This window comes from Salvelinus namaycush, chromosome 1 (genome assembly GCF_016432855.1).
Source record: "Salvelinus namaycush isolate Seneca chromosome 1, SaNama_1.0, whole genome shotgun sequence".
NCBI lineage: Eukaryota > Metazoa > Chordata > Actinopteri > Salmoniformes > Salmonidae > Salvelinus > Salvelinus namaycush.
Window position 1 is genome coordinate 65665526 of NC_052307.1, and position 15199 is coordinate 65680724.

The window sequence follows — 15199 nt, forward strand, 5'->3', positions numbered from 1 at the left end:
ATGCAACAAAGAAGTCACCTTTTCCTAGAGAGATTTACACTTATCAAAACGTCACGCCAGGGTAAGCCTACACGAGCCACAGCCCTTGTTTTTTTGTGTTTCTAAAATTCCCGATGGGGAAAATGTATGTAGGAAAACGATTGGAACAATTTCCCTGTTTGCCCGCTAGGTTTTATGGGTATTATGACTCATACTGTGGTGGTGCATTCCTATGCATGTAGATTTCATACTTATACATTTCATTGTGCTGTAGGTTGGTGTTATGTATGTGTGGCAGGTGTTCTACAGCATTTTCAGAAAGTATAATTTTGGATCATGAATGTCACTAGGGCAAGTACTCTAGGCCACCCGCTGCTCAAGCTAATGTTGTGTTCCAATTTAGTCACCTGCTTACCGCAATTATTGTCCCCGTTAATCCACCCAGTTAATGAGCTGTTATGTTCTTGAACCGTGCTGTACCCATAGACATTAAAACCAGGGCTGTACCAAGCCTTCCGTCCCGAAGAGGACGCACTCACTCACCTCCCCAGTCAGTCCCGCTTTGATAGGACAGCGCTGGCTTCCTGCTTTTATGTTTCTGATGCGAGTATGGTCGCCGTGCCAGACCAGTGATATCAATACTACCTCACTGTAACAGTTTGTCGGCACAATTAATGCCTCCTCGATACGAATAGTCATAGCCTACATATGCTATAAATACTTGAAACGTCGGAGTGGACTGCTTGCAATAACCTGAGGTGAGAATATTTTTTTCAGACGACCTAAACTCATAGTAAGCTACACTACAGTATACTATTACTTAACTCTTAACGATAGCCGACATGGGCTATTGATAATGATACCATTTGTATCGGATTCAACAGCTAGCTACACATGTACATCTCCCTATGAAGTTAGATAAAGGATTTTGTGTGATCGAATTTCGATCAAGGTAAACTCAGCAGGGCGGGTTTACATGTTCAGTTGAAGGTTTCGTCAACACATTACTCATCCCTGCTTTATGTACACAGAACAAATATATAAATGCAACAATTTCAAAGATTTTACTGAGTTACAGTTTATATAAGGAAATCAGTCAACTGAAAAAAATAAATTGGGCACTAATCTATGGATTTCACATGACTGGGATTACAGATATGCATCTCTTGGTCACAGATACCTTAAAAAAAGGGGTGAGGATCAGAAAACCAGTCAGTATCTGGTGTGACCATAATTTGCCTCACGCATTGGGATACATCTCATTCACATAGAGTTGATCAGGCTGTTGATTGTGGCCGGTGGAATGTTGTCCCACTCCTCTTCAATGGCTGTGCGAAGTTGCTGGATATTAGCTGGAACTGGAACATGCTCAATTCGGTGACATGTCTGGTGAGTATGCAGGCCACGGAAGAACTGGGACATTTTCAGCTTCCAGTAATTGTGTACAGATCCTTGTGACATGGTGACGTACATTATCATGCTGAAACATGAGGTGATGGCAGGGGATGAATTCCATGACAATGGGCCTCAGGATCTCGTCACGGTACCTCTGTGCATTCAAATTTGCCATTGATAAAATGCATTTGTGTTTGTTGTTCATAGCTTATGCCTGCCCATACCATAACCCCACCGCAACCATGGGGCACTCTGTAAACAACGTTGACATCAGCAAACTGCTCACCCACACAACGCCATACATGTGGTCTGCGGTTGTGAGGCCAGTTGGACTTACTGTAAAATTCTCTAAAATTACGTTGGAGGCGGCTTATGGTAGATAAATGAACATTCAGTTCTCTGGCTACAGCTCTGCTGGACATTCCTGCAGTCAGTATGCCAGTTGCACACTCTCTCAACTTAAGAGATCTGTGGCATTGGGTTGTGTGAGAAAACGGCACATTTAAGAGTGGCCTTTTTTGTCCCTGGCACAAAGTGCATGTGTGTAAACATCATGCGCATTAATCAGCTTCCTTGATATGCCACACCTGTCAGGTGGATGGATTATCTTGGCAAAGGAGAGTGGTTATGGATGATGCCAGAGTTCCACAGTAGGCTGCATTATATTAAGCCTCAAATCCAACTTACTTTACCATTCTACTCTGTAATAGTATAATTACTCACTTAGTAAAATTATACTAAAACCAATAAACAGTTTAGAGTCGTGTCACACTTCTCATCGGTTCTGTATTTCAAGAGGAAGTGCCTCCTAACTGTTTTCTCCCTTGAAAATAAGTCACCCAGAAGTGAAACCCTCCACATGCCACAACTTGTTTAAATAATCAGTTGTGTAGTCTTGGTATTATTTATACATCTTGCCTCACAAGTTTAACTAATTCACCTGACTCTACAGTCCAGTAAAGAAAGTACACCCAAAGTTCAGAGTCTAGACTGAGGATAAATCCCATGCATTCTCATTCAGTTTTTATTTTCATCTTCCTGCACCTTATTAGCCAGGTCACGTGTGTGTGTGGTTTATTTTCAAATCCACTCCAGTGTCTACAGTTTGACTGGGTTCCCACTGCTCTGGGAGCATATCTGATGGGGTTTGGGGAGGACCTGTGGTGTCCCCAGGCCAACGCGGCCCTGATGCGGCTACAGGACTCGGAGCTGCGTCTGATGGAGGTGATGAAGAAGTGGATGAGCCAGCGGTCCAAGAGCGACCGGGAGTTCTCTGTTCAGCTGCACCAGATGGCTGCCATGGTTGAGAAACTGGAGGGGCCCCAGCCTGGGGGAGGACCGGACTACATCAGCCAGCTCAGTCAGGTACTCTATGGGTCCATTTGATTGACATTTTTTCTTGTTGACTGCACCTCTTTTGATTTGAATGAAACTTTCTATACATATTTGCCCATCAAAGTAGTGGTCAGAAAGTAACTTTTTGGACCTGAATACCAAAACATTTAGAAGATAGAAGTGCTCAATGTTGACCCATTTTGCATACCCCACAATGAGACATCCATGTCTTTGTCACTGGAAAGAATAAACGGTTGGGTTTGATATAATTTAAAAGCTTACAAACAGGGTTGTCGTTATTTTATTATTTATTGAAAAAAAAAAATGTAATCATTTTTTTTTAACCTTTAATATCAATTATTTATCACGAGAACTCAGATTTATTTTACAGTTTTCACATATGTTGTAGCTTAGTCCCTATTTTACATCATCTGATGTGTTTGTGTTGTGCCTGCCATCAGTTGATACACAGCATGCTCTTGAGTACAGGGTGGGGGACAGTTTTTGAAATTATACTGTCAATCTTCCATAGGAAACCTATTGAATTTTTTATTTATTTTAATTATTTAACTAGGCAAGTCAGTTAAGAACAAATTCTTATTTACAATGATGGCCAAACCCGGACAACGCTGGGCCAATTGTACGCCGCCCTGTGGGACTCCCAATCACAGCCGAATGTGATGCAGCCTGGATTCAAACCAGGGACTGCAGTGACGCCTCTAGCCATTCCTATTTAAGTTGACATTCGATGGTGGGTGGGTCAGTTGCCATCTTTGTGGTAGTAATTGGATGTAAAAATGTATATTACATTTCAATGATGTACCAGCTAAATTGCAGTGGTCTGGGATATATCCATATATTTTCATGATTGATATGACACCCACCCTGTATTCAAAAGTATACTGCGTCTCAACCGATGGAGGGAACAATATAAACATCTCAGATTATGTAAAATAGGGTCTAAGCTACAACATAAGGCGAAAAAAAAAAAACGGGGTTTACTCATTTGTAGGTAATTGACGTTAAAGGATAAAAAATGACATTCTTTTTTGTTTGACAACCCTGTTTAAGTTTTTAAATTATGTCAAACTCAACCATTTATCTTTTCCAGTGATTAAGACATGTACAGTATGTCTCATGGTAGGGTGGGGTAGGCAAAATGGGTCAACTTTGAGCACCGCTAACTCCTAAATGTTTTTGCATTCCGGTCCATTAAGTCCCTTTCTGACCACTTACTTTAACCATGGGCAAATATGAATGGGAAGTTTCATTCAAATCAAAAGGGGTGCGGTCAAAAAGTGATTGAAATCAAATGGAATGACCCCTACACTATATCAGTGGGTTTTAGCAAGCACACTAGTTTAGACATTAGACCACATCCACCCCCAGCTGCAATGTGGACTTGATCTTTCAAACATTATTGATGATTGAGCATTACGTTTGATCAGTAGATGGCAATACGCAGAGTATTCTCTTGATTAATTCTGTCTCTCCCTGTCTCTTTTTCTCTCTCTGCACTCCTTCCTCTTTCAGTCGTGGAGTGTGCTGGTGGCTCAGACGGAGAGTTTGAGTCGTGTGATGCGGCGGCAGTCTGAGGACCTGCAGGTTGGGCCTCTCAGCAAACTGACCCTGCTGATCAGAGACAAGCAGCAGCTCAGGAAGACCTACGCAGAGCAGTGGAGCCAGCTCAGCCAGGAGCTCAGCAGGGTCAGACACACACACACACGCACACACACACACAACCGCACGCACACACACACGACTGCACGCACACACACAAACAGATGAACATATCACTCTGTAAAACTCAATTTGCCCTGATAAATATTACCAGGCACTTTGTAGTCTTCCATTAAACACCTTGTCAGTTTGCTTTCAAAATGGGAAGTATCTTCCACTTTCACATGCTGGCTTTCAGCTATATGCTTGTGTTGAGAAATATGCAGTAGCCTACAGTGTTGAAAAAAATCACACATTTGTGGTGCTATTTCTGAGTCTTGTTTGTAGCTCATACTGTATCTGGTTTGTTTGTTATGAGTTCTGATAGTTTCTTTGGTTACCACTCTATTTTAGAGACAGTATACATCTCTTTGTAGAGCCTTTTGCCACTGATCATGTCAGTGGCAAAAAACACTTCAGCGAGTAGGCCTTTTAAAAACACTTCAGCAAGCAGGCCTTTCTAATCGACCTGGCCCGGGTATCCTGGAAGGATATTGACCTCACCCCGTCAGTAGAGGATGCCTGGTTGCTCTTCGAAAGTGCTTTCCTCTCCATCTTAAATAAGCATGTCCCATTCAAAAATGGTAGAAATAAGAACAGATATAGCCCTTGGTTCACCCCAGACTTGACTGCCCTTGACCAGCACAAAAACATCCTGTGGCGTTCTGCATTAGCATTGAATAGCTCCCGCGATATGAAACTCTTCAGGGAAGTCAGGAACCAATATACTCAGTCAGTTAGGAAAGCTAAGGCTAGCTTTTTCAAACAGAAATTTGCTTCCTGTAGCACTAATTCCAAAAAGTTTTGGGACACTGTAAAGTCCATGGAGAATAAGAGCACTTCCTCCCAGCTGCCCACTGCACTGAGGCAAGGAAATACTGTCACCTCCGATAAATCTGCGATAATCGATAATTTCAAAAAGCATTTTTCTACGGCTGGCCATGCTTTCCACCTGGCTATCCCGGCCAACAGCTCTGCAACCCCTGCAGCAACTTTCCCAATCCCCACCCGGCTTCTCCTTCACCCAAATCCAGACAGCTGATGTTCTGAAAGAGCTGCAAAATCTGGATCTTTACCAATCAGCTGGCCTAGACAATCTGGTCCCTCTCTTTCTAAAATTATCCGCCGAACTTGTTGCAACCCCTATTACTAACCTGTTCAACCTCTCTTTCGTATCGTCTGAGATCCCCAAAGATTTGAAAGAGATCCCCAAAGATTTGTCATCCCCCTCTTCAAAGGGGGAGACACTCTAGACCCAAACTGTTACAGACCTATATCCATCCTGCCCTGCCTTTCTAAAATCTCCGAAAGCCATGTTAACAAACAGATCACCGACCATTTTGAATCCCACTGTACCTTCTCCACTATGCAATCTGGTTTCCGAGCTGGTCATGGGTGCACCTCAGCCACGCTCAAGATCCTAAACGATATCATAACCACCATCAATAAAAGACAGTACTGTGCAGCCGTCTTCATCGACCTGGCCAAGGCTTTCGACTTTGTCAATCATCGCATTCTCATCGGCAGACTCAATAGCCTTGGTTTCGCAAATGATTGCTTCGCCTGGTTCACCAACTACTTCTCAGATAGAGTTCAGTGTGTCAAATCGGAGGGCCTGTTGTCCGGACCTCTGGCAGTCTCTATTGGGGTTGCCACAGGGTTCAATTCTCGGTCCGACTCTTTTCTCTTTATATATCAATGATGTCGCTCTTGATGCTGGTGATTCTCTGATCCACCTCTACGCAGACGACACCATTCTGTATACTTCTGTCCCTTCTTTGGACACTGTGTTAACAAACCTCCAAATTAGCATCAATGCCTAACAACACTCCTTCTGTGGCCTCCAACTGCTTTTAAATGCTAGTAAAACTAAATTCATGCTCTTCAACCGATTGTTGCCCGAACCCGCCCGCCCGACTAGCATCACAACTCTGGACGGTTCTGACTTAGAATATGTGGGCAACTACAAATACCTAGGTGTCTGGTTAGACTGTAAACTCTCCTTCCAGACTCACATTAATCATCTCCAATCCAAAATTAAATCTAGAATTGGCCTATTTTGCAACAAAGCCTCCTTTACTCATGCTACCAAACATACCCTCGTAAAACTGACTATCCCACCGATCCTTGACTTTGGCGATGTCATTTACAAAATAGCCTCCAACACTCTACTCAGCAAACTGGATGTAGTCTATCACAGTGCCATCCGTTTTGTCACCAAAGCCCCATATGCTACCCACCACTGCGACCTGTATGCTCTCGTTGGCTGGCCCGCATTACATATTCGTCGCCAAACCCACTGGCTCCAGGTCATCTATAAGTCTTTGCTAGGTAAAGCCCCGCCTTATCTCAGCTCACTGTTCACCATAGCAACACCCACCCGTATCTCACGCTCCAGCAGGTATATTTCACTTGTCATCCCCAAATCCAACACTTCCTTTGGCCGCATTTCCTTCCAGTTCTCTGCTGCCAATGACTGGAACGAATTGCAAAAATCACTGAAGCTGGAGTCTTATATCTCCCTCTCTTTCTTTAAGCATCAGCAATCAGAGCAGCTTACCGATCACTATACAGGTACACAGCCAATCTGTAAATAGCACACCCAACTACCTCATCCCCATACTGTTATTTGTCCTCTTGCTCTTTTGCACCCCAGTATCTCTACTTGCACGTCATCATCTGCACATCTATCACTCCAGTGTTAATGCTAAATTGTAATTATTTCACCTCTATGGCCTATTTATTGCCTTACCTCCCTACTCTTCTACATTTGTACACACTGTACATAGATTTTTCTATTGTGTTATTGACTGTAGGTTTGTTTATGTGTAACTCTGTGTTGTTGTTTTTGTCGCACTGCTTTGCTTTATCAAGGCCAGGTCGCAGTTGTAAATGAGAACTTGTTCTCGACTGGCCTACCTGGTTAAACAAAGGTGAAATAAAAAAAGGAAATGTACAAATAATAATGATCAAAAATCCTGTTTCAAAAGGGCTATTACTGTAAGACTATTAATATGACTATTGTTAAGGCTTATTGCGCCTACATACCTTTCGTAGGATTACTGTTATCACCTGAAACAAACAGTCAAAACAGACGGTCACCTTGTACTAATCTCTGTAATATGATGTGCTTCATTTGAAGATCGAGGTTGCAAAGAAAGCTGTTTTAAACTTTGGCCTTGAAATAGTTAAAAGAACCACAAATGTGTGAATATAATGCATTCCCTTTTCACCAGTGTGGATATGCAGCAGGCGCTCCTCATTGAGATGCAGAGCTGCACAGTTATTGCAACTTCATTAACAGACAGCACCAAGTTGAAATGAAAGCCAAACTGAGTTTGGCCATTGTTGTCTAATTGAGAATTGCTCTTGCATAGCAAATGCATTTTGATGAGCAAAATCCATCGGGGACTTTAATATGACAATTGTTTTTGCCCTTTCCATGGTTTCTATCATTACCCTATTACGGCGAGCAAATGATGTGTTAATCTTTAATGAATTGTTAGGTTTATGGGTTGCAGTTTGTACATTGCCTGGGTCAGGTTTTGCCATAGTACCCTGTACAGTGCACGACAAACAAGTCACAGGCACCATGCAGACATCCTCTGCACTTTGGTAGTGCAATGTATAATTAACCTTTTGGGAACTTTTGTGAAACACCACAGCACAGTTGAAAAATATATGGCAAATATAAATAAAAACTGGATGGTGTTCAGAGATAGATGGGAGGGGTTGAGTGGTTGAAGGATGGGATTAAAAACAAACAAAAGATTACTATTGTAAAATATGCTGTGTCTGTAAATCAATCAATCAATCAAATGTATTTATTAAACCCTTTTTACATCAGCCTATGTCACAAAGTGTTATACAGAAACCCAGCCTAAAATCCTAAAAAGCAAGCAATGCAGATGTAGAAGCATGGTGGCTAGGAAAAACTCCTTAGAAAGTCAGTTGGCTTTTCATAGTCTATCATTCAGAGTTAGACAGCAGGTGCGGGCGAGTGTGTGTGGGGGGGGGTTGGGAGAATACTTAAATTCACACAGGACACCGGATAAGACAGGAGAAATACTCCAGATATAACAGACTGACCCTAGCCACCCAACACATAAACTATTGCAACATAATTACTGGAGGCTGAGACAGGAGGGGTAGTATGTATAAGCCTAAGTGTTGTTGTTAATTAGTTTACTCCAATTAGGGGAGGGATGGTAGGGTTAGGGGAAAATATATGGGGGGGAAAATGTGTGTGTGTGTATATATACAGTTGAAGTCGGAAGTTTACATACACCTTAGCCAAATACATTTAAACTCAGTTTTTCATAATTCCTGACATTTAATCCTAATAAATATTCCCTGTTTTAGGTCTGTTAGGATCACCACATTATTTTAAGAATGTGAAATGTCAGAATAATAGTAGAGAGAACTATTTATTTCAGCTTTTATTTCTCTCATCACATTCCCAGTGGGTCAGAAGTTTACAAACACTCAATTAGTATTTGGTAGCATTGCCTTTAAATTGTTTAACTTGGATCAAATGTTTCAGGTAGCCCTCCACAAGCTTCCCACAATAAAGTTGGGTGAATTTTGGCCCATTCGTCCTGACAGAGTTGGTGTAACTAAGTCATGTTTGTAGGCCTCCTTGCTCGCACACACTTTTTCAGTTCTGCCCACAAATGTTCTATGGGATTGAGATCAGGGCTTTGTGATGGCCACTCCAATACCTTGACTTTGTTGTCCTTAAGCCATTTTGCCACAACTTTGGAAGTATGCTTGGGGTCATTGTCCGTTTGGAAGACACATTTGTGACAAATTATCTATTCCCAGTGTGATCATATACCTACATTTTAATTGTCTGAGAAGAACATAATTGGCAGGGCAATTCAAGCATAGCCAATATGCGTGATAATGTATTGGGCCTATAGCCTACTGCACAAACACCATTGCTACAGAACTGTTTTTAATTGGTTAATGTTACATAGGCATTTTGACTCAAAGTGATCTTGACTCAGAAAAGGTTGGTGACCACTGCCTTAGATGGTGGCTAATGGAAATGTTAAGGGTAAAGAATTGCAGTCAAACCAGTTTCTGTTACCAGGGCCTCTCTGACGTCACCGACCACTTCCTGTGTGCTTCTACCTCTGAGTTGAGAGGTGTTGAGATACAGACCTGTAGGGTCTCGGTCTTGGTCTTTCCTGTCTGTTGTTTCTACTCTCTCTCTCGTCTGTCTGTGTTGTCTCAGAGGTGGCAAAGCTGGGGTCAAACAAAAGCCTGCATTGTGAAGGCACTCCCGCTTTTAACAAACCACACCCGTATCACTTGTTTGTACAGTATCACCTCCGCTCCTTTTTAAGTACATTTATGATCCCCTCCTTTCCCTCTGATGACGGTGCTGTGTGGTTAGATCACAGGACGAGTAGAAATGTATTTGAGGACTCTCATTGTCCTCAGAGAGTGGCTGAATATCTCTCTAGGCATCCCATTTGTTCTTCAATTTATGCACCTTGTTTGGATGAGGTAACACTAATATACCCTTTCCATTTGTCAGGTGACCCAGACGGAGCTGGAGAGGCTGAAGGCCAGCTATAGACAGCTGGTGAGGGATGCAGCGCAGGCAAAGAGGAAGTACCAGGAGGCCAGTAAAGGTGGGGAAGCTCACTCTGTCTGGTTCCGTCTCAATTCTCCAAACAGCACAGAGACACTCTCACTTTGACTGACTGAAAGGATTACATTCTGGACAACAGATGATCATTACCTCCTGATATTTCTGTTTAGACAACTGATATCCTATTGATTCACCAAATTAACACAGTTGATCATATTAGTAGTGACTATTTGTCATGTGTATTGTTTTTCCACTTCTATGCTACATTTGTGTGTGTTCTACTGGTATATATATATATATACATATATCTTGTGTTTGTTTAGATAAAGAACGTGAGCGTGCGAGGGAGCGCTATGTGAAGGCTACTCTGAGGCTCCATGAGCTTCATAATGAGTATGTGCTGTCAGTCAGAGCAGCCCAGGTGTACCATCAGCACCACTACAGCCAGGCCCAACCTGCCCTGCTCATGGCACTACAGAGCCTACAGCAGGAGATGGTACTCGTACTGTAAGTGTGTGTGTGTGTGGGTGAGTGAGCGGAAAGCACAACTCTGTCAGTGAATTCCCAGTCAGTGATGATCATATTGTGTGTGTACAGCGCAGTAGGGAAGTACTGTGACTCTATGGTCATCCCGTCATTACACTGCATGGTTTTTTATCTCACCTAATATCCTTCCCTTTTGATGATAAGATTTCAAGCACTCTCATGGGAAGTTTGATATAATAGTTTTGGGCTGTTGTCCAAACACAAATAATGTAATCAATGCTGGCCATGGAGACCCACAGGGTGTGCAGGCTTTTGTTGCAGCCCTGTACTATACATACAGTGCCTTCGGAAAGTATTCAGACCCCTTGACTTTTTCCACATTTTGTTACGTTACAGCCTTATTCTAAAATTGTTTAAATAAAACAATTTCCTCAGCAATCTACATACAATACCCCATAATGACAAAGCGAAAACAGGCTTTTATACATTTTTGCACATTAAAAACAAAAAACTGAAATACCTTATTTAGATAAATATTCAGACCCTTTGCTATGAGACTCGAATTTGAGCTCGGGTGCATCCTGTTTCCATTGATCATCCTTGAGATGTTTCTACAACTTGATTGGAGTCCACCTGTGGTAAATTCAATAGATTGGACATGATTTGGAAAGGCACACACCTGTCTATATAAGGTCCCACAGTTGACAGTGCATGTCAGAGCAAAAACCAAGCCATGAGGTCGAAAGAACTGTCCGTTGAGCTCTGAGACAGGATTGTGTCGAGGCACAGATCTGGGGAAGGGTACCAAAACATTTCTGCAGCATTGAAGGCCCCAAGAACACAGTGGCCTCCATCATTCTTAATTGGAAGAAGTTCGGGAACCGCCAAGACTTCCTAGAACTGGCCGCCCGGCCAAACTGAGCAATCGGGGGAGAAGGGCCTTGGTCAGGATCAAGAACCCGATGGTCACTCTGACAAAGCTCTAGAGTTCCTCTGTGGAGATTGGAGAACCTTCCAGAAGGACAACCATCTCTGCAGCACTCCGCCAATCAGGGCTTTATGGTAGAGTGGCCAGCCGGAAGCCACTCTTCAGTAAAAGGCACATGACAACTCATTTGGAGCTGAAGACTCTCAGATCATGAGAAACAAGATTCTCTAGTCTGATGAAACCAAGATTGAACTCTTTGGCCTGAATGCCAAGTGTCACATCTGGACTAAACCTGGCACCATCCCTACGGTGAAGCGTGGTGGCAGCATCATGCTGTGGGGATGTTTTTCAGTGGCAGGGAGACTAGTCAGGATCGAGGCAAAGATGAACGGAGCAAAGTACAGAGAGATCCTTGATGAAAACCTGCTCTAGACCGCTCATGACCTCAGACTGGGGTAAAGGTTCACCATCCAACAGGACAACAACCCTAAGCACACAGCCAAGACAACACAGGAGTGGCTTCGGGACAGGTCTCTGAATTTAAAAAACAAACATTTTATTTCACCTTTATTCAACCAGGTAGGCCAGTTGAGAACAAGTTCTCATTTTCAACTGTGACCTGGCCAAGATAAAGCAAAGCAGTGTGACAAAAACAACAACACAGAGTTACACATAGGATAAACAAAACATACAGTCAATAACACAATTGAAAAATCTATGTACAGTGTGTGCAAATGTAGTAAGATTAGGGAGGTAAGGCAGTAAATAGGCCATGGTGGCAAAATAATGACAATTTAGCATTAACACTGGAGTGATAGATGTGCAGATGATGATGTGCAAGTAGAGATACTGGGGTGCAAAAGAGCAAAAAAATAAATAACAATATGGGGATGAGGTAGTTGGGTGTGCTATTTACAGATGGGCTGTGTACAGGTAGAGTGATCGGTAAGCTGCTCTGATTGCTGATGCTTAAAGTTAGTGAGGGAGATATGTCTCCAGCTTCAGTGATTTTTGCAATTCGTTCCAGTCATTGGCAGCAGAGACCTGGAAGGAAAGGTGGCCAAAGGAGGTGTTGGCTTTGGGGATGACCAGTTAAATATACCTGCTGGAGCGTGGTTTGCTATGGTGACCAGTGAGCTGAGATAAGGCGGGGCTTTACCTAGCAGAGACTTGTAGATGACCTGGAGCCAGTGGTTTTGGCGACGACTATGTAGCGAGGGCCAGCCAACGAGAGCATACAGGTCGCAATGGTTGGTAGTATATGGGGCTTTGGTGACAAAACGGATGGCACTGTGATAGACTACATCCAATTTGCTGAGTAGTGTTGAAAGCTATTTTGTAAATGGCATCGCCGAAGTCAAGGATAGGTAGGATAGTCAGTTTTACGAGGGTATGTTTTAGAGGTCGACCGATTATGATTTTTCAACGCTGATGCCGATTATTGGAGGATCAAAAAAAGCCGATATCGATTAATCGGCCGATTTAAAAAAAATAAAAATAAAAAATGTTTTACAGTTTTTTATATACATGTATTTGTTATAATGACAATTACAACAATACTGAATGAACAATGAACAGTTTTATTTTAACTTAATATAATACATCAATAAAATCTATTTAGTCTCAAATAAATTATGAAACATGTTCAATTTGGTTTAAATAATGCAAAAACAAAGTGTTGGAGAAGAAAGTAAAAGTGCAATATGTGCCATGTAAGAAAGCTAACGTTTAAGTTCCTTGCTCAGAACATGAGAACATATGAAAGCTGGTGGTTCCTTTTAACATGAGTCTTCAATATTCCCAGGTAAGAAGTTTTAGGTTGTAGTTATTATAGGACTATTTCTCTCTATACCATTTGTATTTCATATACCTTTGACTATTGGATGTTCTAATAGGTACTTTAGTATTGCCAGCCTAATCTTGGGAGTTGATAGGCTTGAAGCCATAAACAGCGCAATGCTTGAAGCATTGCGAAGAGCTGCTGGCAAACGCAGGAAAGTGCTGTTTGAATGAATGCTTACAAGTCTGCTGCTGCCTACCACCGCTCAGTCAGACTGCTCTATCAAATCATAGACTTAATTATAATATAATAACACACGGAAATACGAGCCTTAGGTCATTAATATGGTCAAATCCGTAAACTATCATTTCGAAAACAAAACGTTTATTCTTTCAGTGAAATACGGAACCGTTCTGTATTTTATCTAACGGGTGGCATCCATAAGCCTAAATATTGCTGTTACATTGCATAACCTTCAATGTTATGTCATAATTATGTACAATTCTGGCAAATTAGTTCGCAACGAGCCAGGCGGCCCAAACTGTTGCATATACCCTGACTCTACGTGCAATGAACGCAAGAGAAGTGACACAATGTCCCTAGATAATATTGCCTGCTAACATGAATTTCTTTTAACTAAATATGCAGGTTTAAAAAAAATATACTTCTGTGTATTGATTTTAAGAAAGGCATTGATGTTTATTGTTAGGTACATTCGTGCAACGATTGTGTTTTTTCGCAAATGCACTCTTGTTAAATCATCCCCCGTTTGGCGAAGTTGGCTGTCTTTGTTAGGAAGAAATAGTCTTCACACAGTTCGCAACGAGCCATGCGGCCCAAGCTGCTGCATATACTGCCCAAGCTGCTGCATATACCATGACTCTGTTGCACAGAACGCAAGAGAAGTGACACAATTTCCCTAGTTAAAATAAATTCATGTTAGCAGGCAATATTTACTAAATATGCAGGTTTAAAAATATATACTTGTGTATTGATTTTAAGAAAGGCGTTGATGTTTATGGTTAGGTACACATTGGTGCAATGACAGTGCTTTTTTCGCGAATGCGCTTGTTAAATCACCCATTTGGCGAAGTAGGCTGTGATTCAATGATAAATTAACAGCCACCACATCGATTATATGCAATGCAGGACAAGCTAGATAAACTAGTAATATCATCAACCATGTGTAGTTAACTAGTGATTATGTTAGGATTGATTGTTTTTTTATAAGATAAGTTTAATGCTAGCTAGCACCTTACCGTGGCTCCTTGATGCACTCGCACAACAGAGATCTCCTCGTGGAGTGCAATGTGATCGGCCATAATCGGTGTTCAAAAATGCCGATTAACGATTTGTTATGAAAACTTGAAATCGGCACTAATTAATCGGCCATTCCGATTAATCGGTCGACCTCTAGTATGTTTGGCAACATGAGTGAAGGAGGCTTTGTTGCAAAATAGGAAGCCGATTCTAGATTTAATTAATTAATGTGAGTCTGGAACGGGAGTTTACAGTCTAACCAGACACCTAGGTATTTGTAGTTGTCCACATATTCTAAGTCAGAACCATCCAGAGTTAGTGATGCTAGTCGGGCGGGCGGGTGCAGGCAGCAATTGGTTGAAGAGCATGCATGTCCTTGAGTGGCCCAGCCAGAGCCCGGACTTGAACTCAATCGAACATCTCTGGAGAGACCTGAAAATAGCTGTGCAGCAACCCTCCCCATTCAGCCTGCCAGAGCTTGAGAGGATCTGCTGAAAAGAATGGGAGAAACTACCCAAATACAGGTGTGCCAAGCTTGTAGCGTCATACTCAAGAAGAATCGAGGCTGTAATCGCTGCCAAAGGTGCTTCAACAAAGTAGTGAGTAAAGGGTCTGAATACTTATGGAAATGTGGTAATTCCGTTTATTTTTTATTTTTATGAATTAGCAAACATTTCTAAACAGTTTTTTCTTTGTCATTATGGGGTATTGTGTG

At 42.0% G+C, this 15199-nt stretch overlaps 1 protein-coding gene across 1 annotated transcript in view; it reads left to right on the forward strand.

The window, feature by feature from the left end:
* The first annotated feature begins 556 nt into the window (after positions 1-556).
* Positions 557-15199, forward strand: part of LOC120047655 (tyrosine-protein kinase Fes/Fps-like) — a 38624-nt gene continuing 23981 nt past the window's right edge. The window contains exons 1-5 of the mRNA XM_038993203.1: positions 557-737; positions 2470-2739; positions 4243-4416; positions 9974-10070; positions 10354-10537. Coding sequence (XP_038849131.1) covers positions 2515-2739; positions 4243-4416; positions 9974-10070; positions 10354-10537 — 680 coding nt within the window. The 5' untranslated portion in view covers positions 557-737; positions 2470-2514. The remainder of the gene's footprint in view (positions 738-2469; positions 2740-4242; positions 4417-9973; positions 10071-10353; positions 10538-15199) is intronic.